The following is a 26,490-nucleotide window of genomic DNA, read 5'->3' on the forward strand; positions in this document are numbered from 1 at the left end:
ATTGTTACATACTTTTGTTTTCTTTTTTGGGAGAATTACTGTAATAGAGTATAAATTAGGTGTTATTATCAGACAGAACTTTTTTTTAATCCTGTTATATTTTCGTCCTTTTCTTATTACCCATCGTGCTCTTACTAAACGTTACCGGAAAAAATGTAATTACAAGGAATGTCACTGCTACGTCAGAAATTGCTGACGTGGATTAAATGAACTCAGCCGTAACGCGATATAGCGGCAGTCACGGCTGAGTTACGGTATGTTGCGGCTGACTTACGACAAAAATATATGAGTCATACCAAAACGACGAAGTATGAGTATAACTCAGCCAGACGTTACGGCTGATATATAAAATGTTGTCTGAGTTATACGATAACTCAGACAACGGTATGACTGAGTTAAGGAATGTTGTCCGAGTTATAACAAACTTATAGCATAACCCAGACAATGTTATGGCTGAGTTATGAGAAAACGGCTGACTTATTTCCTCGACACGGCTGAGTTATATTTTTGGACGGCTTAGTTATAGGATGATGTGACGGCTGAGTTATGATCGAGTGTTATAAATCAGCCGTAAAGAGCATGATTACTAAATAACTCAGCCTTGTGACGACTGACTTATGTGCAAAAGATTAATTACTATAATAGCATGCAGTTACGGCTGAGTTTTTAAACGTTACGGCTGAGTTAGTTGAGTTATGACATAACACGGCTGACTTAACTTTGTTTTTTTCCTGTTTTTAATTACTGTAATAGTATTCATGTTGCGACTGACTTATAGATTTGTTTGATGGCTGAGTTATCAAATGTTCGTTTGGTGGCTTAGTTGTCACCCCATCAATTCAAAACGACATCGGCTGTAATATTCCATGTCATCATTCCATGTCAGCATCATCAAAGGGCAAAAAAATAAAACCAAATTTTTTCAACTCGTCTTCTTCACCTGAGTTTTTCACATCACTGGAACTTCTAATTCCTCATCGTTTTCCTCATTTTTCTTCAATTTCTTACATCCTTCTCCCGATATAGTTGATCCGGTTCCGGTAATTGTTGTTTTTAGGAATTGGGTATAAAAACACAAATATATATTTAACACCGATGAAAGAGGGTGTAGACTTGTGCAGATAGATGCGGAAACAACACACGACAAACTTGTGAAGTTGGTGCTCGATGAAAAAGTTAGATGAAATGCTGCATCTCTTATTGTTTCGCGACAAATTTACATGTCACGGCTGAGTTATATGCTTAAGGGAAGACGAAAGGTTCAGTCAATTTACATGTCACGACTGAGTTATATGTTCCAGAAAAGACGAAAGATTCGATAAAATTACATTACAACAGAGTTATATGCTTAAGGGAGAACGAAAGATTCAGTCAATTTACATGTCACGGCTGAATTATATGTTCCAGGGAAGACGAAAAGTTCGGTAAAATTACATTACGGGTGAGTTATATGTTCAAGGGCAAACGAAAGATGAGTGTATATTATATGTTACGGCTCAGTTATATGCTTCAGGGAAGACGAAATGTTTGATAAATTACATGTCATGGCTGAGTTATCATTCAGGGAAGACGAAAGGTTGTGTAAATTATGTTACGGCTGAGTTACATCAAATTATGGTTCAGTTACATTACGTTACGGCTGAGTTACATCACTTTACGGCTGATTTATAATATAGATTGGAAAACAACATTTTTCTGGGGAAGACAATATAAAATTTATTGGCCAAATAACAACAATCAAATTAAGAAACGTAAGAATATGTTTGAGGGATACATAGGAGGAAGACGAAACCGTATGAATCAAAACGTTGATAGAAGTAGAAATATCTCTAAATAGATCGATTGAGAGAAAAATTAAACGAGAGACATATAAAATCAAAGTAAAAGAGTAGCTATTCTTGATTCAACTTAAACCTGCAACGAATCATACAAAATTCCATACATCTCTTTGATTTGGGTTTTGATTTTTGATGACTTGAAATTCGACACCACCGAAGGAGTTTCGGCCGGAAGAAACGAGATAAGTAGAGAACGGCGACGAAATTAGGTTCCGTCGACTGAACAAGAGAAGAGAGTGACGTTTTTTTTTTTTTTTTTTTTTTTGCGCGGATGAACAGTGAAATATGCTGAAAAAATGAGAAATCGAAAGTTTTAAGGGAATTTTTGGTTTCGGATGACGTGGATTAGGTTAAATGACATGGATTGGTGACATGGATAATCATTGTTTTTTATTTATTTTTTAGTTAAAAACAAATTTAATAATAATATTTAATTAAAACTAATAAAGGATGTTAACTGTAATTACACAAGTATCGAAAACATGTGAGTAATAAAAAAAAGATATGTTTTATTTTAAGAATAAACATACAATTGTGTTCTATCTTAGGAATTAGTTCTTCTTTTTTTTGGCTATCACTAAGTTTTAGTCATGTCAAAATTGTTTAGATCTTGTTTTTTATTTTTTTTAAACAATCATAGATCTTTCTATCAAATTTATATAAATATCTTTCAAACATATGTATTTACTTTGAACCAACACTACAGTAAATAACGTAACAAACTAATATTTGTGCTTACATGTGTGCATGTAATATGATGGTGATAAATGATACTAAACTCTTTTTCACGTGGTCACGTTTTGAAAAGGTGATTTCGCCATTTCATCAAATTTTTACGTTTCTGAAAAATGGTTCAGCTATATGCTATAAATATGTTAAAAATATAACTCAAAAAACGCCTATTAATATAATACTAGCTGTTTAGTATTTTCGTGATTATTTCTCATAAAACTTATTGAGTTATATATGTTTATTTCGTTTATCTAAAATTCGACAATTTTGTTACTATACTATTCAGCTGATATTGTAAAGGGATTCGTGACATTCGTGTCCTTCTCTGCGTATGGCAATATCAGGGTCTTGTAAAGATATTTAAGTGGTACATTTGCATAAGATATTTTCTATTGTTTGGGCCTGATGAGCATAATAACTGTAACAATAGAAAATATAGATTCTTCTTCTTAATTATATCCAATGGTTAACGATATAATTAAGATCTAAATGTCATTTTTTTTTTGTTAAAGGCTTTAGATCTAAATGTCTTTACCTACTTGTAACTTTTGTCTCTTAGTTTTGAATTGCTAATTAATATGCTTTCGATTGATATAGTTTTGAGTTAAATTGATTAACAATATTCATGAGGTCGTTTATTGTTGTGATTGTAAATTTCTTGTCAAGAGTGTATTTGTTGAAACATTGATTATGGACAACAAAATCACTTGCTCCAAAAAGTAAAACGTGATAATCGAGTTATACTAGTTAGCGTTAGGATTAATGAGAAGAACAAAGTCAAAAGATAGATAAGCTAAACCAATAATAGCTCATGCGTGAATATGAAATCTGTCGGACGTGTTTATAGGAGATTAAATATAATGATCAACGAATGTCTAATAAAGTAGCCACGCATAATTGGTTCTTTTACTATATACATCTTTCTTCCACAAAAGCGACAACGATGCTAAATTAAGCATTTACTTGTGCCAAGATTCGTATTTATATAGTTTAACAATGATGATAAAGATGGGTTTAAATGGGACAGTAATAACCCAAATGACATTAGTGCAATAAGAAACGAAGCAAAAAGGTCGTCTAACTAAATATGGTTGGTTTTTCACTCAAATATGTTCGGGCTAAGTAAAATATGAAATAAAATATGTTTAGTGTAATAACCTCTAGAAATTAATACTCTACAAATTAATAGTTCGATAAATTAATATTTTCGGTCCTAAATTAGATTTTTGGCTCAATTTTTTTTATCAATAAATTCAGGGACGGATCTATGTACAGGAAAGGTAGGGAACGTGCCCCAGACAAATTTATTAATTTGATAAAATACCGATATCAAATAAAATGTTTCTAATAGTTAGTTGAAGGTGCCCCATGCTAATATTCAGTCCCACAGCTCGATTGCCTCATAGTGGCTCTTTTTGGATAATTTTTAAAATAATTTTATTATGATTTATATTTTGTACCCCATGTAGAAATATGTTCTGGAACCGCTACTAGATAAATTAATAACGTCAAATTAATAAAATGTTACAGTCCCGACGTTATTAATTTATAGAAGTTTTCTTGTAATTTCTTGATATGTAAAAGCATACAAGAGTGTATACTTAGTTTGTAATGTTTTTGGACGCCATAAAATCTTAACATTGTTAAGATTTGAGAACCCTTGTTAAAAAAAAACTACAACTTGTATAAAATGGCGAATGATTTGTTATTTGTACTAATATCTGAAAGATAAATGAGAAATGGAAAGATAGTATTTTATTGCTTTCAATTTAGGTTTTCGATTACAATCGCAATGCTCATATATAGAGCTACAATATTTAACCTAGAGTATCTTTAACTTGTTGAGCTGTCTTTTAACTCTCACGTGACGTCGACACAAGATTCAAGAGCCTCAAAACGATTTTTCATGTTTACCTCCCTACGTCATGACGATAAGGAATGCGCTTCCAATCCTCTGTTTTTGTCTTGACTTGCAGGTGACCATTTGCATTGGGCTCAGCTCAGCTGCCAATTGCTTTGGTTTGAGCTTTATTGTCTAAGAGCCCATTTGCATTTTGATGTCGTTTTGAGCTGTAGAGTTGACTATATCGACATTGTATTACTATTCAGGTTTAAACTTTAAACTCGTAACGGTAGAATGTATATCATTAAAAAAATTCAAAAAAAGATACATCAATGATCATGAAATTAGAACATTATTAATATAAATGAAAACGATGTTTAGCTTGGAGGGCTAAAAATCATGATTTGAGTTTGTAAATTTGTATGTTCCAACTTCCACGTTATCGGTTTCATTCAGAAGTCAGAAGTTTGAAATCGTTAATTGATCGTTGTGTAGGTTACAAAGAAGGAGAAAAATCAAAACGATATTTATAATGAGAATTATGAGATAACACCACACAACACGGTCACTTTCACACTGACGTTACATGAGGACAACACAATATCTATAGAGCCATAAAAGTCCAAGAACATAAGCACACAAACATTGGTTTTGTCTAAGAATCAAATCTTAGTTTTCTCTTAGACAATCAAAGGAGGAACACTTTGTTCATTCCTGAAGAAATTGGTTGGATCAATCTTCCCTTTAACAATAGCCAATCTCTTGAAATTACTTCCAAAATACCTAAACCCCCATAATTTCGCATCTTCAAAGCTCGTATTAACTCCTCTGTTCATACCTAAATCAAGATCTCGGTAATTCAAATAAGCTCCTCTTGGCGATGCAGAGACATAAACTCTCATATACCTATAAAGCAATCTCATCCATGTCACATGTTTCTCCATCACTCCAATGTCCTTCAATCTCCATTTAACCATATACTGGATATTATATAGATTCCCTCTTCTATGTGGGAATGGAGTCTCTGTTTCACCAATCTCATACATTTTACCACCTAATGGCTCCATTATCATTATCGGAGATTCGACCTCGTGAAACCTCGTCCATATACCTTCTAGACCGATTTCAGGAATAGGGTTCTTGACAAAATCAGATTTGGCTTTGAAATACAGATCATTGTATCTTTGTCCTCGATCCAGAAGAGTCTCTAGTGGTTGTCCTTTCTTCCAGTTGAAGTACATTATTGAATCGATCCAGGTCATTTCCGAACAGTCTTGAAACGTTAACCCTAATTCCGGAAACTTCTGATTCATCAGAGGAATTAGTTTATCGATTCCTCCAAGATAATTTGCTTGGAATGTAGTTTGAACTGATCCTCCGGAAATGGAAACGATGACTCGGATGAAGAGATTATCGTCAAGCTCTGCTGCAATTTGCTGCCATCTATGAACAATTTTCGTCATGTTCTGTGTCAACGGTAGGTTCCTTCTGAAGCACGTAACCTTTTCTGGAACCCTAACTAGCTTCACTTTCCATGAAAGTACAACACCAAAGCTAGCTGCTCCACCTCCTCTAATGGCCCAGAACAAATCTTCTCCCATTTCTCTCCTACTGTTGTAGATCCTCCCATTTGCGTCTACAAAACGCGCGTCCACAACGTTATCTGCAGCTAAACCATGTTTCCTCATCATTGCACCAAACCCTCCTCCGCTAAAATGACCTCCAACTCCAACACTAGGGCATGTTCCTGCAGGGAAGCCATGGATCTTACTTGATTTGGCAATTTTATAGTAAAGCTCACCGATAGTGGCACCGGCTCCAACCCAAGCTGTTTCATCTGCCAGGTTGATCTCGATCGATCGAACATTAACGAGATCGAGTATGATGAAAGGCGAGTGTAATGAGAGATAAGAAAGGCCTTCATAGTCATGACCACCGCTTTTGGTTCTTACTTTCACCCCAAGTTTCCTGCTACAGAGTAATGATCTCTGGATTTCAGTATCAGTTCTTGGTGTAACGATCAGAATCGGCTTCTGGCTTGTGAAATTCAAGGTCAGAAATCTGTAGTTTTGTGATATTAAAGACTGCGAGAAATCGGTGTAGACTCTTGAATCTGGTTTGTGGATGAAGCTTTTAGGGTTTATGAAGCTGGAATCAGAATGTGTCGACATGCAACTCAGAAATTGATCTTTACTAGGAGAAGAACTAGAGTCAGAATTGACCCATTTTACTAAGAAGACAAGAAACAGGGACAGAGCAAAAGCTTCAAGTGTTCTCATCTTTAGTGTTTTGCTTTTCTTGTGTTTAAAGTTACAGAGATATAGCATTTGTTCTTGTTCTGGTGATGATTGATGAGAGAGTATCAGAGATTTTGATAAGAACTGATGATGTTGCAGAAAGAGTAAACTAGGTTCCACCTAACACCGACGTAGAAATTATTAAAAATAAAAATAAATTTCAGTGAAAATTTTGTTTTTGGAATTTTGTGTTGCAAAGAAACAAAAGAACATTAAATCATAGGCTTCGTTTTTATTTTTCGAGTAGTAATGTATTCCAACAATGGAAATAACGAGTTGTAATAATATGCATTATCATCTTAATCACTTATCAGTCTTGGAAGATTTTACTTATAGACATAGAAGAAGAAAAATATTCACAATTTTGTGCTAATATGTAGTAATAGTTTTTTCCACCTAATTGTGTTAATATGGCAAATACCTACCTACTTACATTTATAATTTGTAGACTTGTAGTGTTCAAAAACGTTTCAAAAAAAAAAGCATTAACGTAAATCAAAATAAAACTTTGATATATCGATTTTCAATTTAGTTTTCACCCTCACATAATCACATATAACAAATTTTGATTATGATCAAAAGAAAAAATCAAATAAAGTATCATTGATATGAAATTATAAGCATCACTGATCACACAATCATATAATCAAAATTTGTATACGTGATAGTAATTACATTATCATTTTCCATTACTTCTATATTTGTACTACATTTTTTTTTGGTAAACAAATTACTAATAATTAAAACATTAAATGAATAAATTAATGAAGCAATCGTCATGTATAATTTACTGCAATACAACGGCATGAAAGCAACGTGTCGACGTTTTTTAGTCGCTAGTTGTCTTCCACTGATCGCTCTTGCCCACTGCATGAGTTCTTACTTTTGTTACTGTGAAGATACACGTAGATTAAACTATTTGAGAAAGTTTTAAGAAATTACGATCTTTGTAATCGAACTGAACCACAAGAAAAAATGGAATAAAAATGAAACTGAAGACAATATGAATTTTAACAATGGCCTCGTTAAAATACTCATTTTATAATGAACTCAAAACTTTTACAATATCCAATTACAAAACCCCTCGCTTATTCTTCATTCGATCTAACAAAATCGAAACTGATAAAACAAAAAAAAATGGGGCTACTAGTACTAAGATTACAATTTTCAATTCTTTATTCATAGTATATATTGAAAGATCAACCAATAATACTCTTTGGTGTGATCAAGTTTATTCACCAAAAAAAGAATACCAATGAGCCTGAAGACAATATTTCAAAACCATCACTCAAAAGATCTTTACTACACACACAAAAACGACATTTCCCACAAAATTCCGCAATTACCGAATCAATCGATCTTCGATTCAGGCTTTTACTAACTAATCTTGATAAGGGTTTCTCTAAAAGTTTTGATCTTTTTTTCTTTCCTCAATCAAAGATCCTTTCTCCAGTAGAAAACAGCAGAAACACAACAGAGCTAAAGATACAGAGCAAACCCGGGATGAAGAACACAACTCTCCAGCTCTCTGGATGTGACAAATCTGAGTAAACCAATTTAGAAGCTTCAAGAAGCTTTCCAGTCAAATCAACACCAATGATTCCAGCTAATGTCCCAGCAGTATTTGAAACTCCCATCACTATTCCTGCATATCTTGGAGCAATATCCATATGGTTCACCGCAAAACCGGCTCTTCCTAATGCCAAAAACCCAAGAGCCACTGAGGAACATAAGATCACACCATTTTCTGTTCTAAACATGGGTAAGACCATCAATGCCGCTGAAGCAATTAGGAACCCAACTGTGTTCAAGAACTTGCGGGTTCTGGTTACCGAGAGTATTCTCTTGGTGATCAAATAGTCTGCGATGAACCCACCAACAATGGAGAATACAAACATGTTGAGGTATGGCACCATCTTTGATGAATCCATCCCCTGAAGACTGATCTGGAGTCCAAGCTCGAAATACGTTGGAAGCCAGTTCATCAACACATATAAAGCGTAATGGAATGTGAAATTGTTAACCACAATCGCCCAAACGGGTAAACTGAGCATGATTTTCTTCCACGGGATATGAGTAACTTTATGGTGGTTTACATTAGTCGGTAACAGAGCACCTCCGAATCCAGCAGCAGCAGCTTTTGGATGCTCAGATCGAGGTGGGTCAGTAGCGTACCTAATCCAAAGCAATGACCATATAACACCTGCTAATGCCTCTGCTAAGAAAACTGATTCCGGACCTCTAAGCTCAACTAAAGCAGGGAGAAGCCACATTCCTAAAGCTGCACCTAAATACATTCCTGATGTCGTTATCGAAACCAATCTAGACCTTTCATGAGGAGGAACCCACTGAGCCAAAACTGTGTGGATAGAGGGAAAGATGAAACCTTGAGCAACACCAACAAGTAAACGGGCAACAACCAAAAGCCCGACTCTGTTTGGATCAAGTGGAACCAAGAAACACGTCGATGACCATAAAACAAACGACAGAAGAAGAACTTTCCTTCCCCCAATTTTCTGAGCTGCCCAACCTCCAGGGACTTGAGAACATGCATAGCCAACAAAGAATGTAGAAAGTATGGTTCCTTTACTCGATTGATTGATCCCAGCAGCATCAGCAGCAACGGTATATGCAATAGAGAAGCCAACACGCTCTATGTAACACACACATGTGCTGAGGAAAGTTAAGAAGACTATTACATAGCGTTGCGGAATATTTGATAACTTCATGTTAGACCTTTTCTCTGATCTAGAGCATTTATATCATACAAAAACCCTCTCAAGCACCACCACATAAGAAAAAAGAGACCAGGAGGAAAAATAAGCTTCAAGACTCCCCAATTCCACCGTTAAAATCTGCAATGACATATTCAAAGCAGTTTAATTTGCTTATTGTGATACATGTTAACACAAAACTTGCAGGGACGATTCTATATGACTGATGAATTCTCCTCTGATCATTAACAAAATAGACTCAAACCCAATACGTTCCTCTGTTGAGATATATATGAGAGAGGTATAAGTAACACAACTTTATCCATTTTCAATTAGGCATCCTAAAAATACACAATCTTACGCTTCTCCAATCATACAAGAAGGCATCTAGAAAGTAAAATTAAGTCAAATCCTTCAACACAGAAGATAAGAACATATCCTAAATATGACATCAAAAGATAAAGATAAACAGATCTTAAAAAATAAGAATAAATCTGAAGTAAAAGTTCGTATCAAGCAAATGAATTTGTCCCAAAAGCCATAACGTAATCATATTGGTTCTAAATTGAAGGATCAACAATCCTAATTCCTAATGAATTACGATTCCAATGTTATCACAGAGACTCAATTTCGTTTTACAGACGCAAAAAATCCAAGCTTTCTTTCAATTAAACTTAAGTACCAAAGAAACGAGAACCCAAGAAGAAATCTTAAAATTAAGCATCAAGCAGCCGAATTACACAGTGGAATGTGTTGCCTATATCTCTTCTTCAGTCTTCACAATGTAAATCGAAAACCGAAGTCAAAATCACAAAGCTTTACCTTAGTTGTTCCGAAATTCTTCAGCTTTTTCTCGAAATCTACCTCAAATTGAAGTTGAACTCGAGTTTCGAACTGCAAAATCGGATGCGTAACAATGCGAATGGTTTTACAGGCAAAGTAAATCCAAATTAGATTTAAGAAATCGGAGAGATTTGGGGGAAATGACAAATGGGTATTGAAGTTTAACGGTGGAGAGAGCGAGAGAGAGAGTAGTGTGAAACGCAGTGGTCGTCGACAGTGACGGAGGAGAATTTTAGGGTTTGTGAAAGAATTTAGAAGAAACAAAAGAAGATGATGGAGATCGCTTTTTAGGGTCAACGACGACGATGCTGATATTTTTATGTCCGTGAGATAAATCACGTAACGGCCATTTCTTATTTTATTAATTAACGGGTGAAAAAAAGAGGGGAATAGGTATAAAAAAATATGGTGCTGCCCAGGATCGAACTGGAGACCTTTTGCGTGTAAGGCAAACGTGATAACCACTACACCACAGCACCTTGATGTTGAGATTATAATGTTATCTTTTCTAATCACTTACTTAATCATAATTTTGATCTAATTAGCTTAATTTTTTTTGATTTGTGGGTAATTCTTTTATTTTTAGACTAGTGTAAGGCACATAAATTGAGTCAAATTTATAGATTACGTACTAAACATAAATTGAATTAAATTCATAGATAAAACAGCTAAATTTTTTTTTTACTACTTATAACTTATATTCATAAGATCAAACAACCATTTGATAACTCATAGATCAAACATTTAAAAAGCAAACCTTAAACCCTAAATACTAAATACAAAACGGAAAAATATAGAGCTAAAAACGAAACATAAGAAATTGCAGGGAGTGGTTTTTAGAATTTCCATCTTTGCAGCCAAACACACACAATTAGGCTTCAAGAATCTTTGATTATGAAAAGACTATGACAAAACAAGATCCATTAATTATACAAGTTGATGAGAGTAGGAATGGAACTAAAATGCGTAGAGATGGTGTGATTATGACAAGATTGGTAGTGTTTACTTGAATTACGACTTTTTTTTGGTCTCATAATGTGTATACATGAATATTGATTAATACTTATGTGACAGCCACTTTTCACGTGTCTAGGAATCGTTGACTTTGTTTTAGCTTGTGTGATCGGAAAACTAGAAAATTAGACATGCAATTAATTTGAAAGAATTGTATGGTTCAATTGTTTCAAATTGAACACATCCAAAAAGAAGTATTTACTTGTGATTTTGTTATGAAATAGTTTTAAGGCAATATAAATTGACAATTATGGCCTCTATATGATGTTGTCAAGAGTTCTGAATTGCATTCGGATGCATCTCTTCAACATCCAAGACGCAAGATTTACTAAATTTAGGTAAATTGTTTGAATTCTATTCAACGACTAGATAGAAAACAAGAACGATTAGGGTTGTTTTAGAAAAACTGGATTTAAAATTAATTGGTGACGTATATAAGAAGCAATAATTCGAACTGTAAGGTAAATGACATTTTATTTAGAGTAGTGTCCACATTGTCTGAAATAAAGAAAGACGAATCATGTTGTATACAATTATCATTTATTCTTATTTTTGATAATGTTATTGGTTTCATGAACCTAGCTTCTAGTAGGGCATAGGTGGGATACTCTGCTCGTGCCTGAAGAAGTTCTCTGGATCAACCTTGGTTTTAATCTTCACCAATCTGTCAAAATTGCCTTTGAAGTACTTAGGTCCCCAGATTTTAGCTTCAATGAAGTTAACCTTTGCGTTGTTCTTGTTCTGTCCGAAGTCTAGATCTCTGTAGTTCACATATGCTTGTCTTGGATTGCTTGAGACATAAGGCGCCATGTAATTGTATATCTCTTTGATCCAGTTGATTTTTCTACTCGATGTCTTGTCATTCTCTAGCCAGTTCGCGTAATAGAGAATCTTGAAGAGGGTTCCGTTTCTATGCGGAAATGGGATCGCAGATTCAGGGATTTTCGACATCATACCACCGTAAGGAGTCCAGTTCAGAAATGTTGTGTTTCCTTCAATCAATCTTTTGAATATTCCTTTGAGCCCTATCACAGGAATAGGTTCTTTAACGAAATCCGACGTTGCTTTGAAGTAATCTTTTCCTAGAGGCGACTTGAGCTGAAGCAAAATTTCAATAGGAGAACCTGTTGGAAATCCACCATGGAAAAGGGCGGCTTCAATCCAGCTCATTTCAGTACAATCCTTTTGAGTTAACCCTAGTTCTGGAAAAGCCTTCTCCATAACCTTCAGCAAGGTGCCTTTCTCGCCAAGAAACTGACCTAGGTAGGTCATTGTCACAGTCTTGTTTCCATCATTTCCAGCTGCTCTGAGTACCACTCGGATGTGTATCTCTTCAATAATCTTGGATGAAATTTGTTGCCACTTAGAAATAGTCTTCAATCTTGCGTCTTGTTCTAACGTTTTGGTGACAGTGAAGACGGTAACAGTCTTAGGAACAGGAACAAGCTTGATCTTCCATGCTAGAACTATCCCGAAACTCGCTCCACCGCCTCCTCTAATCGCCCAAAATAGGTCCTCACCCATCGCGGCTCTGTCGAGTAATTTACCATTTGCATCAACCATCTTTACGTCTAGAACATTATCTCCCGCAAGACCATACTTCCTCATCAAGGTACCGTATCCACCGCCTGTCATATACCCACCTATGCCTACACTTGTGCACAAACCCGCGGGAAATCCATGGATCTTGCTCTTCTCTGCAATTCTGCAGTTAAAAGGTAAAAACGTTAACAGAATTATCAAGAAGATGCGGTGTTACCCAAAAAAAAAAAAAAAAGCCAAAAGATTTAACAGTGGGATACTTCCTTCACCATTTCTTTTGTCAAAAAAATGACCCGCAAGTTGGCCTGTCAATTTAGTATTGTCATGTTGTCGCTCTTGTTACATATATAGATTATATTTGCGTATGTTTATATAGGAGATATGTATGTTTTTAAAAAATAACCCGCAACTATAAGCATGTCAATTTAATTAGTCTTTTTTTTTTGGTAGGCTGTCAATTTAATTAGTCTTGTGATAATGTCCAACGTCCAAGCAATTTGTAAATGAATTAAAAAATTTACAATCCTTAAAAGACATATCAGAAAAAAAATCCTAAACTATATAATGCAAAACTATAGGAGAAGAAAAAAGAAAAAACTCATATTAATAAAATATTAAAAATAATTTTGAATCTATGACGGTCTACAAATTTTGGGTCCTAACTAAGCGTTGGTTACCGATTTACCCTGCTTAAATCATGGGCCGGTCTTGCATGCTAGACTCTTAAGTCTAAACCATTGAGGACTCATGGACGTGTATAAGTTTCGGCTTAACTCATTTCTTATTTGATATAAATAAATTAGTAATTAAGTACCTATATATAGATAACTAGAAATTTATGTTTGATAAATAGTTTTAGTTAGTTATTAAGTATATACAGTATGTATATTAATATGATATTTTTGTTAATATCTAGAAATAAATAATTTTATATATATATGATGGCCTAGAAAGTATTAAATATATCACAAATATGATTGTTTATATAAATTTTTCATACAAATATAAAGAACGGATATATTAACCAATGTTACCTGTAGTAAAGCTCACCAAGCGTAGCACCAGGTTGAACCCAAGCACTATTGGATTCAATATCAACATTGATTTGTTTCAATTTTGACAGGTCGAGTAATATAAACGGTTTTTCAATCCGTGAAACATAAGACAAGGCCTCGAAATCGTGACCGCCACTTCTAACACGAAAATGAATTCCGAGTTTCTTTGAACAAATGATGGAAGCTTGGACTTGAGACTGGTGAATCGGTCTGAATATGAATCCCGGTTTAGGCATGGATTTTGCCAAGAACTGGAGATTTTGAGCCGTCGATTCAAGGACTTGGTTGAACAAAGAGACGTTTTTCGCAGGGGTGAATAACGTTTTCTCGAGTGGAAAAGAAACATGTGTGTTTCTTTTGACACAGTTTATGAATTGATCTTGGATGGAGGCTGATGAAGAAGTTGGTGTTATGCAATAGAATGAAAAATACAAGACTGAAACTATAATACAAGAAATTGTAGGGAGTGGTTTTGAATTTCCCATCCTTGCAGCGAATATGCAAGAGAGAAGCCAAATGGATGAGTTTTGTGTTTTTTTTCTTTTTAGCGTCAATGAAGAAAATGTGTTTATATACTTATAAAGGATTGTCAAAACAAGATTCATTTGATTAGTCGATGACAATATAATATGGAAGTAACGTGCTTAGACACTAGTATGAATTTTATAAGATAAGATAAGGTGGTTGAGTTTACAACTAATTACAATTATTTTTTCACATGATGGAATTGAATAGTTGTTTTGGTTCAATGAAGAAATGTCTTTATATGAAGATAAAATATTGTGATCAAAGGAGACTCCTTAAATTAGTCAAGTCTAATTAGAAATTTGGTTGCGTTAATAATACTCCCTCTGTTTCTATATAAATGTAGTTTAAGGGTTTTTATTTTTTTTCAATTTAAATGTTGTTTTTAAATTTCTATGCAAATAATAAATGTATTTAATATTTTTTAACCAATTATATTTAATTATCTATTTTTTTATTAGTTGAATTGATTATAATAAACGATGTTTTTATTAAATGAGATTTTTATGTTTTCTTAATTTGTGTGTAAAAACCTTAAATACAACTAATATGAAACAGAGGTAGTACTAATTACGATTATTTTGTTTCTCCATAATATGACCGTCGTTGCTTAATGACGATTCGACGACTATGCCTACATTAATTTACATGTTGGCATGTTGCGTAGTCAAACGAATCGGCGGATAATGACAGTTAGGCAATTTTTGTCATGTCTTGAAAATGTTGACTTTGTTTTAGCTTGTTTTGTGGATTACCGTCCATTAAGTTGACAAAAAAATGCAATTACGTTAAAAGATTTCATACGGATTCATATTTTTTTGACATGTAATTAAATTTGCAAAACACGGTTCAATCGGATAACAACACCTAGTTGGTTACTCAAATCATATGGTTGTGTGTGGTTGTCATGAGCTTAGCTTCATACGGGCAGAGTTGGGATACTCTGCTCGTGTCTGAAGAAGTTATCTGGATCAACCTTTGATTTAATCCTCACCAATCTGTTGAAATTGTCTTTGAAATAATTAGCTCCCCATATTTTAGCTTCTATGAAGTTAGACTTTGAGTTGTCCTTGTTCTGTCCCAGGTCTAGATCTCTGTAGTTCACATATGCTTGTCTTGGATTGCTTGAGACGTAAGGCGTCATGTATCCGTACAACTCTCTGATCCATTTGGTGCGTCTGTTTGGTCTTTTCTCACTATCTGACCAGCTCCTGTAATATTGAATCATGAAGTTGGTTCCGTTTCTATGCGGAAATGGGATCTCAGATTCAGGGATTTTATCCATCTTTCCACCGTAAGGAGTCCAAATTACTAACGCTGCGTCTTCTTCAAGCAACTTCTTGAACATCCCTTCGAGCCCTAAAACAGGAATAGGTTTTTTAGCGAAATCCGATTTCCCTTTGAAGTAAACTTTTCCGATTGGAGACTTTGCTTGAAGCAGAATCTCAATAGGAGGAGGAGGGTTTGTTGGGAATCCAGAGTTGTAAATAATGGAATCGATCCAACTCATTTCTATACAATCCTTCTGAGTTAGCCCAAGTTCTGGAAAATCCTTCTTCATTACCTCCATCAAGGTGCCTTTCTCGCCAAGAAACTGACCTATGTAGGCCATCGTCACTGTCTTGTTTGCTTTGTTTCCAGATACAGTGAAGAACACTCGTAAGAAGAGCTCATCAACAAGATTGTCCGCAATTTCTTGCCACTTTGAAAGAATCTTGAAACTTCTATCTTGCTCGAATGTTTTGGTGACCGTGAAGACGGTTAGGGTTTCAGGAACAGGAACAAGCTTGATTTTCCATGACAAAATTATCCCAAAACTCCCTCCACTGCCTCCTCTAATTGCCCAAAACAGATCCTCGCCCATCGAGGCTCTATCGAGTAATTTACCGTTAGCATCAACGATCTTTGCGTCTAGAACATTATCTGCAGCAAGACCATACTTCCTCATCAAGGAACCGTATGCACCGCCTGTTATATGCCCACCGATGCCTAAGCTCGGGTAAACACCTGCAGGGAATCCATGAAACTTGCTCTTCTCTGCAATTCTGAAGTCAACAAACCAAATATTCAATACTGAAACATAGTTCACTTTTGTTGTTATTGTTTTGTTGCATTTAGTATAAATGTTTTCAAATGATCCACAACCCTTAACGTTTTAAACAAAGCAAATATTCGTTTGGCGTTTGTGGAAAACTGAAAAGCTTATAGATTGTGTTACGATTTGTGTAGTCCAAGTGATTAAGAAATTTACACAAGACCGGTCCAATATAATTGAAAACCTTAGTACGAACAAACTTTTTTGGACTTTTTAATGTGCGAAATATATAAAGTTTGAACGGTTGGACCTATTTTTAGAATTTTAAAAGTAGTTACCTAAAAATACGTATCTGAAAAATGAAAATATTGAAACTTTTCGCCACAAACTCTTTTGTAAGAGTTTTATTTCTTTTTAAATTGCCATAGGCTAGAGACCACTGAACTCTTGCTCTACTAGTTTCAGTTGGGCTTGAATCTTTGTTAAATTCATTGACTTTGAAACATGTGGATCTAATTCATGCGGACCACAAAGTTTGCTCTACATGTGGATCTAATTTAATTAGTCTCTAGATAACTTTTCAAAATAATATAGTTCACCCTTAAATGTAAGGTTTTGTATAATTTAACTCAATTTTTTTCTTCTAAATGTGTTAAAATTCAAATCTGAACACAACATTTATAAAAATTTGAGAAAAAAATAAACTAAATGTTTATCTAAATTTTCAATGTGAAATGAAATATTGAAGTAACAAAAAAATTTAAATAGTATTTAAGAATCATTAAACTTGTAGCACAATATTTTAGTAATAAACCAGTAATCTAATCACAAGATTTTGGTTAGATTTCCAAATCAATTAAAATACGCAAAAACGGATAAACCTCACTCCATAATTTGGAAAGTTGATACTTGTATAGAAAAAAGTATCATATATAACAATCAAACGACTTATATATTACCTGTAGTAAAGCTCACCAACGGTAGCACCAGCTTCAACCCAAGCACTGGTGTCCTTAATATCAACATTGATCTGTCTCAATTTCGACAAATCGATCAATACAAAAGGTTTTTCGATCTGTGAAACATAAGACACGCCCTCGTAATCATGACCGCCGCTTCTGACACGAAAATGTATCTCAAGTTTCTTGGAACAGATGACGGAAGCTTGGACGTGAGATTCGTGAACCGGTTTAAATATGAAACCCGGTTTAGGCATTGTCTTGGTCAAGTATCTTTGATTCTGAGCCGTCGATTCAAGAACTTCTGTGAAGATGGAAGCGTTTCTTTCAGGAGTGAAGAACGTTTTGTCGAGTGTAAAACGGACATTTGTGTTTCGGTAAAGACATTTGATGAAATCATCTTGTAGGGAGGTTGAAGAAGTTAGTGTTATTGTGTAGAATGAAAAATATAGAGCAAAAACTGAAATACAAGAAATTGTAGGGAGTGGTTTTGAATTTCCCATCCTAGCAGCGAATATTATATGCAAGAGAGAAGCTAAACACACAATAAGGCTTCAAGATGGAAATGTTGTATATTGTTCTTTCTTGTAAAAGAAGAAATGAGTTTCCATTTTTTTTAATAAATATATAGCGATTCTGATAAAATAAGGTCCATTGAATTTTTCTCTAAATTCAAAGATGGTTTGATTTGTCAAACGAAACGATTAGGTGAAATGATAGCAACGTGACCAACATTTTCCACGGGTTTGTAAAGCGACAAAATAATGCACATTCAGTTGTCCAAAATTAAGTTAAAAAGAGTCATATGAATTCAAAGTTACTTCTCTAAAACTTAATTGGGGTATTAATCAGTATGTTATGGTTATTGTTTGATTAATCTAAGTTTATGTACTCAATTGATATATGAAGTAAATGACATGAGACATAAATATAATGAAAAGTAAATATCTGGATATACTTAATAACTTCTAATTTGATTAAGGGCCAAATTAAGAATTAATCTCTATATAAATAACACTATGGTTCTCAAAACAACACTATCTAAAATCCATAAAATTATATGCATTACATCACTAGAAAACTTAAACTATTCATGGTTTGCTTTGGAAGACTTAATACCACATTTAGGCCATATAAGCTATGTTTCTATCAAGTACACTTTCGTTTTTGTTAGTTTTAACTTTTAAATATAACTAGATTTTAACACGCGGTATACCGCGGGGACAATTTATTTTTTAAAGTTACTACATATAAAAGTTTATATATAAAAGTTTTTTAAAGTTACAATTGATGATTATAATCGAATTGTTATAGTCATGTAGAAAAACAATATCAAAAATGATAATTTTGTAGTAATTAAATGATATTAAATATTTTGGAAGCTTTATTTAAGTAACTAATCGTGTAGTTAATATGGAGAGATTTTGGGAAGATTGTTAAATATTTAATTCAAAGATTTTCTTTCTAATTATCAAAAACAATTATTAAATGCCAATGGTAGCTCCAGGATTTATTTCAGAAAATTGCTGCAAAATTGTATATGTAGATTGGTGCATGCAAACTCTATTTCTACTAAATCCAATATATCTAATTATTTTAGATGCAACAAAGATCACATCCAAAAATATCCAATTATATCGTTAGTTTTGATTAAATATTCAAGGTTTCATCACAACCTTGTGATCATTAATTAAGAGTTAGGTACCGTATAACGATCTTAATTTACCAAGAACTATCGATTTTAAGTTTTTAACGACTTGATTCCATTAAGAACAAGAACAAGAACAAAACTTTAAATAGGATTCTCGAGTTGATTGAAGAATTAGGTACTAAGAAGCAACATATCGAATTTTAGGTGAAACATAGTACTACTACAAGCATAGCTAGAATAACATTTTTCCGAAATACAGAAGAACCATTATCTGATTTTCTTCTAATTTATTCTTATTTGATTGACCTCGTTACATCATAGGTGGAATGCTCTGCTCGTGTCTAAAGAAGTTCTCTGGATCAACCTTTGCTTTAATCATCATCAATCTGTTGAAATTGTTTTTGAAGTAGTTAGCTCCCCAGACTTGAGCTTGTTTGATGCATGTTTTCACGTCTTTCGTGTTCCTTCCCAGGTCTAAATCACGGTAGTTCACGTAAGCTTCTCGTGGGTTACTTGAGACATAAGGCGTCATGTAACTATAGAGATCTCTGATCCAGTTGATGTGTCTGCTCGGTCTCTTGTCACTGTCTAGCCAACTTGTTACGTACTGAACCTTGAAGAGGACTCCTTTTCGATGCGGAAAAGGGATTTGGGATTCGGGGATTTTCGCCATCATTCCTCCGTAAGGATTCCATATCATCAATGGAATATCTTCTTTAAGTAGCTTCTTGAAGATCCCTTGAAGCCCGGATTCGGGAATCGGGGTTTTCACGAAATCCGATTTGGCTTTGAAGCTGACCTTTGGGAACGGAGACTTCCCTTGAAGCAAAACATTAGTAGGCGTGTGGGTCGGGAATCCAGAAATGTAAGCAATGGATTCAAGCCAGCTCATTTCGATACAATCTTTAAATGTTAGCCCTAGCTCGGGGAAACTCTTCTTCATAACGTTCATCAGCGTTCCTTTCCCGCCAAGAAACAGAGCATTGTACGACGTCGTCACAGTCTTGTTCCCACCGGTTCCAGCTACGTTGAAGAGCACTCTGATGAATAGCTCTTCAACAAGCTTGTCCGCAACTCTTTGCCACTTTGAGATAATCTTGTTACCCACGTCTTGTTGTAACGTTTTGGTGACGGTAAAGACGGTCACGGTCTTAGGAACAGGAACAAGCTTGATCTTCCATGCTAGAATTATCCCAAAACTCCCTCCAGCGCCTCCTCTAATAGCCCAAAATGTATCCTCACCCATCGCGGCTCTATCGAGTAATTTACCGTTGGCATCAACAATCTTTGCGTCTAGAACATTGTCTGCACCTAGACCATATTTCCGCATCATGGAACCGTACGCACCGCCTGTTATGTGTCCTCCTATGCCTAAGCTCGAGCACAAACCCGCCGGGAACCCATGGACTTTGCTCTTCTCCGCAATCCTACAAGTAACAAACATTTTGATCAAATATACAAATTTTGATAAGAATACTTTTTGTTTTGTTTTGTTTGGTCATTGTTGCTTTTATTTATACCTGTAATAAAGTTCACCAACAGTGGCACCAGATTGAACCCAAGCACTGTTGTCTTGAATATTAATGTTGACCTGTCTCATCTTTGACAGATCCATCAATATAAACGGTTTATCGATCTGAGAGACATAAGACAAGCCTTCGTAGTCGTGACCGCCGCTTCTGACACGGAGATGCATTCGGAGTTTCTTGGAACAAATGATGGAAGCTTGTACGTGAGACTCGTGAATAGGGCTGAATATGAATCCCGGTTTAGGCATGGATTTTTTCAAGAACCGGAGATTTTGAGCCGTCGATTCAAGAACTTGGCTGAACATAGAGACATTTTTTGTAGGAGCAAAGAACGTTTTCTCAAGTGGGAAGTAAACATGTGTGTTTCTTTGGACACAGTTGATGAATTGATCTTGGAGGGAGGCTAATGAAGAAGTTGGTGTAATGGTGTAGAGTGAAAAATAGAGGACTAAAATCGAAAATAGAGGGAGTGGTTTTGAAATTCCCATTTTTTTCTATAAGTAAGTTCTTCTGCTCTCGTATTGTTTGCTACTCTTTGATCCCAACAGCATCTGCAAAATTCAGTGTATTAATAAGGAAAAAATCTAAACCTTCTCCTCTATCTTAAAGTTTCCACAAATGTCCAACTTTATTTTCTTCTCTTTGAAAATCATTGCTCAAAGGCCTAAACTCTTTTACATAAAGTAGTCATTGATTATAATAAATATTGAACCAAGTCAAGTTTTTCATCATGAATCGTTTGATTTTAGTGATACCACAAAAACTCAGTGCCATTTAAAGTTTAAACAAAAGAAAGTCATTTTTAAGAGACTTACCAACTTGACTGCAAGGGTTGTGGAGATGAGATTAAGGCGTCAAAGGCGGAAGAACATTTAAGTGTGTGACTAGTGTGGTGTTAGGGTAATGAAGACTATGAGAAATATATAGTAATAGAGAAGAAAGAAAAAGAGAAATACAAAACTTTATTTAGAGTCGTTCCAATATATTTTTACCTTTAATCTTCTCCATTCTCATTTGTCAAATTTACTATTTGTTCTTTACCTAACTAAAATTTGCTTATTTGTAACTAATTCACTATTATATTCAAGTGTTTTTGGAGTCAAATTTTATTTGACATAGGTGTGAATGTATATGAAATAGACTATTGATATCTTTCCAGGTCAACGACCACGGGTAAGATGGCCAAAATTTTCTATGGCGTGAATGTGACGACAGCCATTGTCTCAAGTGACGCAACGTGACGGACATTTTTTTCTTCTCGTAGCCTCAAAAACGTTGCAGTTTGTGTTTGTAGAAAACTGGAAGTATACGTTAAGTAGAGGTAGCAAAATATTCGTGTTATATATATCCGTAATTTTAAGCTGTTTTTATTTTAAATTTAAATTTAGATTTAGATGCAATTTGCTAATTCCCGACAACGTAATTGTCATCTTCAAAAACAACATTTGTTCGAAAAACGCAGTAAAATATTAAAAAGTCAAAATTTAAAATGAGGATATATATATATATATATGTATTTTATATATAGATTCATATATTGTGTAACTTAAATTGTGTAATATTGTTTAAAAATTTTGAAAGTTAAGAAAGAAATTTAGTTGATTTTAAATGAATATTTAAAATTTTATGTTTTGGCAGCAATGCATCAAACGTGGATCCGAGGTTGTTCATCAATTTGTTTTCAACGATACTACAGAAAATATTTCTGGTACGAATCTTCTTCACCATATCAAGTATTGGGCTTGAAAATTTTCAAATATTCACTTTATCCATGCATTAAGATAGAATGTAATATACTAGCTCATAATCTAGAAATGTATGGTGTAATACTTATGAGTTTCACTTTGATTCTGTAAACCGTGGATGAACGACCAAATGTATGTACTCTTTTAATAAATAAAAAAATCTTATTTTGACGAAAATGTATGGATTGACACTGGATATCTAGTTAAATTTAGAACATATATTAGTAAGAAAACACTTCTAGAGTAAAAACAAATCACAAATATCACAAAAATTCAACATATTCATTTCGTGCCTGTCCTTGTGAATTTAACTATTGTTTTCATCTTTTTTTCATATACCGACACTATCTTGTTCTATTATGTCGACTTTTCGGGTTAGGTCGACTTTTTGGAATGAGATGTAGAAAAAATTCATCAGATATACCTTTGCCCAAACCCACCAAATCCGTCAATTTGTTTTTGTTTGGTGGATAAATAACAAACTCGTTCACAGGTGACTAACTATTACGATCAGTCCATTGCAAACGTTTTCAACTAATTTGGTCTTAATTAGACATGTCAATTATTTGAAGAATTACTTTGAAAATTCAGGTGGGTCATTTTACTTTTTGTCGTCAGCATATATATTGATGGGACTGTCAAATGTGTGTCTGTGTGGGACATGTCAATTATTTCCATTGATGTTACTTTATGTCTTTTTTCATAAGCTGAAATAATATTTAGTGTTGTTCAGATTATTAGTGAGAAGGCAGCTTACATTGAGATAACGGCTCGGATTAGAGAAGAGAAGAATCAAACCACAGCTGTGATCGGACATGAAGAAGAGGAAGCTGTATAGACAAGCTTACCAAACGACATCCTCAAGAAGGTTTAGCGATTGGGCCAAATTGAGAATCCAACACAGATCAAGCCCAACAAGCAGAAGATCCAAGCGCAGACCCAAAACAGTTCACAGTTCCAACGATCATCTCCACCTACAAAAGAAGACAAAACCAAAAGTAAATCAGGATTGGATCAAGTGACCAAAACCACGAGCTGTGCTGGCAAAGATGGAGTGGTTTTACAAAACCGTTTTGACTGTTTAGAATCAATAAAGACCTGACATGTGTCAGAATAAACCCTAGTGTCACTGACAATGTAACTCCTGTAAAAGGAAAACATGATGTAACCTCAAACCTTAAGGAAAACAAATAAGAGAAATGAAACTTATCTTCTTCATATATAGCCTCTGAGCATCTTTACTTTCACAGATTATTAGGTGATAATCGGATGTTTGGATCACCTAGTGTCGCCGTTTAGATTGTTTAGCACTAAAAACATTTCCGATAATGCTTCAAAGTTTGCTCTAAACTCTATATTTGATATAAAACCATTTACTATGGTGTTTTATATTTTGCTTCAAAAAATAGAGAAATAAATAGTATTGTTGCTCCAATTTTTTTTATTTCTAAAGTATTCCTTTAATTGTAATATATTATTATGTTCCTAAATGAAATTATATAATTTAATTATAGACTTATATAAATTTATTTTAAAAATCATAGTTACTAGACATGTCCAAACAAGAATTGACATCTAAGCCCTTAAAACAGATGAGCTACAAGATCAGGCATATAGCAAATTAATCATCTCAACAATCGTGTTGTGTGACATTCTAGTGGGAGTATGGGACATGCTAATTATTTCCAATTATTTCACTTTATAACCGTTATAATATTGGACCAGATTTAGACTAGACATGTGTCCAAACAAGAATTGTCATATCTAATTTGAATATTCAGAACAAACCGGTGTACAAAACATTCCGGTTTGCTTTTGGTTCGGTTAGTTTTATTCGACTCTAAATTTACCAACCCAAGGAAAAATTCAAAGAGATGAAGGCCCGTTACATGTGCAAGGGAAACAAATTTGACTATTTCAAATATCATTAACATATTTCATAATTGGTATACTTTGTTCATCACAGAAGAAATCCATTGGATCAACATTTGTTTTAACTCTCACCAATCTATCGAAATTGTTCTTGAAATACTTCACTCCCCAAACCTTTGCTTCCTCGTACTTTGTCTTCATATTCAACCCAAGATACATTCCCAAATCAATGTCTCTAAAATTAACATAAGCTCTTCGTGGAGATTTTGAAACATAAGGAGTCATAAATTCGTATACACTCTCGACCCATCTCAAATACTTTTCAGTATTAGTCTTGTTCTTATCTTCTTCTTCACTCCAATAAGCTAAATATTGAATCTCATAAAGATTACCTTCTCTATGTGGGAATGGTATTTCGTTATCCGCAATTTCACTCATTTTGCCACCAAATGGAGTGAGTATGATCTTTGCAAGCCGAGCCTCGGGCGCCTCGAATCGTCTCCAAAGATACTGAATCGCGGTTTTAGGTATCGGTTCTTCGATGAAATCATCTTTTCCCTTGAAAGATCTTGACGTTCGTTTCCGTTTCGCAAGAATTTCCATTGATTCTCCTTTTATAAACCAGAGAACAGACTCAATCCAACTCATTTCTCTACAATTTCCAATCTCAAGACCTAATTCCGGAAACTTATCTTTCATCAATGCTAATAGATCGCTTACCGGACCGAGATAAAGTCCCGGGAACGAAGCATAAACCTCGGTTTCCTTCTGTAGCATAGCTCTGATGAAAAGATCATTAGGAACCTTATCCGCAATATACTGCCACTTGTTGATGATCGAGACAGCCTCTTTTTCCGATGTTTTCACGACTTTAAAGACCGTTACTACCGACGGAACATCAAGCAATCTAATCTTCCATGACAGGACAACAGAGAAGCTTGATCCTCCGCCTCCACGGATAGCCCAAAAGAAATCTTCACCCATGCCTTGTCGGTCAAGAAAGCTTCCATTCGCGTCAACAATATGTGCATCAATTACATTGTCCGCCGATAAACCGTATTTTCTCATCAACGTACCGTACCCACCACCTCCGAATTGCCCTCCGATGCCAACGGTTGGATAAAGACCGGCCGGAAAGGCCAAAGATTTGCTTAATTTTCCAATCTCATAGTACAATTCCCCAATTGTAGCTCCGGATTGAACCCAACCGGTCCGGTTATCAACATCTAATGTAATAGACCGGAGATTTCTCAAATCAATGACAACGAACGGTCTGCTTTTAGCCATGTAAGATAAACCTTCGTAGTCATGACCACCACTCCTAGTCCTGATGTGTATACCGTGAAGCCGTGCGCATTTAATCGTAGATTGAACATCGGTGGCTTGAACCGGAGTGATGATTGAAACCGGTTTAGGTGTTTCGAGAACAAAGAATCTTGGATTTTGTATGGAAGAATTCAAGATTGAGAAATACGAAGGATCTTTTGATGTGTGTATGATTCTTGAGTCGTCCTCGTTGATTCGGTGAGAGAGACACTTGAGGAAGTTTTCATGGTTAGTCCTTTGAGCTGAAATCGAAGGAAAATGTGAAAGAGAAAGATTCAACAAAAGAAAATATATAAAGAGAGAAAGCAAAAATCTCAAAATCTCCATTTTCTTAATGCAGAGACGGTGAGAAGACAATAAAGCATGGGTCTATAGAACTTTTATTTTATTTTTGTTTATATCAAGTGGGTATGTGTTAGATACTTTTTATGTTGTGTCTGTTTCTTATGTTGTGTTGTGTCTGTTTCTTATGTTTTGATGTATGATCGATCCTATCTGATTCAGTTATGTGGCTCATATTCAGCTGAAATGTTATCATAAGGTTACGTCACTTTATATGATTACATGTTTTATAATATGAGTATATGATTAGTAGCCTATAGTTTTGTTCTTAAAAAGAGAGTTATTGGTAGATTGATTCTAAAGATTATAAAAATCTTAGACTCCACTCTTATCGTTTAATGGATATGATTATAGTATATTTTAGTAGTAAATGTCTGTGTCATTTGATGATTTTATAATTTCATTCAAAAAGCTTATATGAAAATCTGTAGTGCTTTTTTATTTTATTTTGGACCAAAATCTGTAGTGCTATTAGGATATATATATACGATTGAAAATATGTTTTTAGTAAAGTGGCAAAGTAAAATTAGTTTCGTCTTACGCCTTAATAATTCATCTTGAAAGAAAATAGTAATGCATATTCACAACACTACATAATCAACCATAAATCTATTCATGACAACATCTT

At 34.5% G+C, this 26,490-nt stretch overlaps 6 protein-coding genes and 1 non-coding gene across 9 annotated transcripts; all 7 read right to left on the reverse strand.

Moving 5' to 3' along the window:
* Positions 1-4,917: 4,917 nt before the first annotated feature.
* On the reverse strand, positions 4,918-6,823 carry AT5G44360 (FAD-binding Berberine family protein; the record flags this gene model as incomplete). 2 transcript variants are annotated; one of them, NM_001344543.1, is made up of 1 exon in its annotated part: positions 4,918-6,823. In NM_001344543.1, one exon carries the CDS (start codon positions 6,738-6,740, stop codon positions 5,094-5,096), a length of 1,647 nt encoding a protein of 548 aa, NP_001330654.1. In that variant the 3' UTR covers positions 4,918-5,093. The 2 variants fall into 2 exon arrangements, with proteins under 2 accessions (NP_001330654.1, NP_199249.1); NM_123803.2 differs by having other exon boundaries at positions 4,918-6,692.
* A 904-nt stretch (positions 6,824-7,727) lies between these two features.
* PHT4;6 (phosphate transporter 4;6) lies at positions 7,728-10,652 on the reverse strand. The gene is made up of 2 exons (NM_123804.4): positions 10,247-10,652; positions 7,728-9,565 (listed from the first exon to the last, which is right to left on the reverse strand). Exon 2 carries the CDS (start codon positions 9,437-9,439, stop codon positions 8,141-8,143), a length of 1,299 nt encoding a protein of 432 aa, NP_199250.1. The 5' UTR covers positions 9,440-9,565; positions 10,247-10,652; the 3' UTR covers positions 7,728-8,140.
* Positions 10,653-10,673: 21 nt separating this feature from the next.
* Positions 10,674-10,746, reverse strand: AT5G44375. Its single transcript has one exon. It is a non-coding gene; the product is annotated as a tRNA-Val (tRNA).
* Positions 10,747-11,665: 919 nt separating this feature from the next.
* AT5G44380 (FAD-binding Berberine family protein) lies at positions 11,666-14,489 on the reverse strand. 2 transcript variants are annotated; one of them, NM_001344544.1, is made up of 2 exons: positions 13,858-14,489; positions 11,666-12,986 (listed from the first exon to the last, which is right to left on the reverse strand). In NM_001344544.1, exons 1-2 carry the CDS (start codon positions 14,481-14,483, stop codon positions 11,867-11,869), a joined length of 1,746 nt encoding a protein of 581 aa, NP_001330998.1. In that variant the 5' UTR covers positions 14,484-14,489; the 3' UTR covers positions 11,666-11,866. The 2 variants fall into 2 exon arrangements, with proteins under 2 accessions (NP_001330998.1, NP_199251.1); NM_123805.5 differs by having other exon boundaries at positions 11,675-12,986; positions 13,858-14,477.
* Positions 14,490-15,072: 583 nt separating this feature from the next.
* Positions 15,073-18,006, reverse strand: AT5G44390 (FAD-binding Berberine family protein). The gene is made up of 2 exons (NM_123806.3): positions 17,398-18,006; positions 15,073-16,448 (listed from the first exon to the last, which is right to left on the reverse strand). The coding sequence occupies exons 1-2, from the start codon at positions 17,898-17,900 to the stop codon at positions 15,323-15,325; spliced, it is 1,629 nt and encodes a 542-aa protein (NP_199252.1). The 5' UTR covers positions 17,901-18,006; the 3' UTR covers positions 15,073-15,322.
* Positions 18,007-19,153: 1,147 nt separating this feature from the next.
* AT5G44400 (FAD-binding Berberine family protein) lies at positions 19,154-21,524 on the reverse strand. Its single transcript, NM_123807.4, has 3 exons — positions 21,393-21,524; positions 20,569-21,128; positions 19,154-20,475 (listed from the first exon to the last, which is right to left on the reverse strand). Exons 2-3 carry the CDS (start codon positions 21,063-21,065, stop codon positions 19,359-19,361), a joined length of 1,614 nt encoding a protein of 537 aa, NP_199253.1. The 5' UTR covers positions 21,066-21,128; positions 21,393-21,524; the 3' UTR covers positions 19,154-19,358.
* Positions 21,525-24,125: 2,601 nt separating this feature from the next.
* AT5G44410 (FAD-binding Berberine family protein) lies at positions 24,126-26,061 on the reverse strand. The gene has a single exon (NM_123808.4). It carries the CDS (start codon positions 25,845-25,847, stop codon positions 24,240-24,242), a length of 1,608 nt encoding a protein of 535 aa, NP_199254.1. The 5' UTR covers positions 25,848-26,061; the 3' UTR covers positions 24,126-24,239.
* Positions 26,062-26,490: the final 429 nt, after the last annotated feature.

The sequence above is a fragment of the Arabidopsis thaliana genome, chromosome 5 (assembly GCF_000001735.4).
Source record: "Arabidopsis thaliana chromosome 5, partial sequence".
Taxonomy (NCBI): Eukaryota; Viridiplantae; Streptophyta; class Magnoliopsida; order Brassicales; family Brassicaceae; genus Arabidopsis; species Arabidopsis thaliana.

What these genes read in the sequence shown, in the direction of transcription:
- AT5G44380 (NM_001344544.1), bottom strand. Translation starts at nt 14,483, where the DNA reads ATGAATCTTGTTTTGACAATCCTTTATAAGTATATAAACACATTTTCT. An exon ending in CTTGGTGAGCTTTACTACAG is followed by an intron (nt 12,987 to 13,857) that starts GTAACATTGGTT and finishes TTTTAACTGCAG; the next exon opens with AATTGCAGAGAAGAGCAAGA.
- AT5G44390 (NM_123806.3), bottom strand. Translation starts at nt 17,900, where the DNA reads ATGGGAAATTCAAAACCACTCCCTACAATTTCTTGTATTTCAGTTTTT. An exon ending in GTTGGTGAGCTTTACTACAG is followed by an intron (nt 16,449 to 17,397) that starts GTAATATATAAG and finishes TGTTGACTTCAG; the next exon opens with AATTGCAGAGAAGAGCAAGT.
- AT5G44400 (NM_123807.4), bottom strand. Translation starts at nt 21,065, where the DNA reads ATGGGAATTTCAAAACCACTCCCTCTATTTTCGATTTTAGTCCTCTAT. An exon ending in GTTGGTGAACTTTATTACAG is followed by an intron (nt 20,476 to 20,568) that starts GTATAAATAAAA and finishes TGTTACTTGTAG; the next exon opens with GATTGCGGAGAAGAGCAAAG.
- AT5G44410 (NM_123808.4), bottom strand. Translation starts at nt 25,847, where the DNA reads ATGGAGATTTTGAGATTTTTGCTTTCTCTCTTTATATATTTTCTTTTG.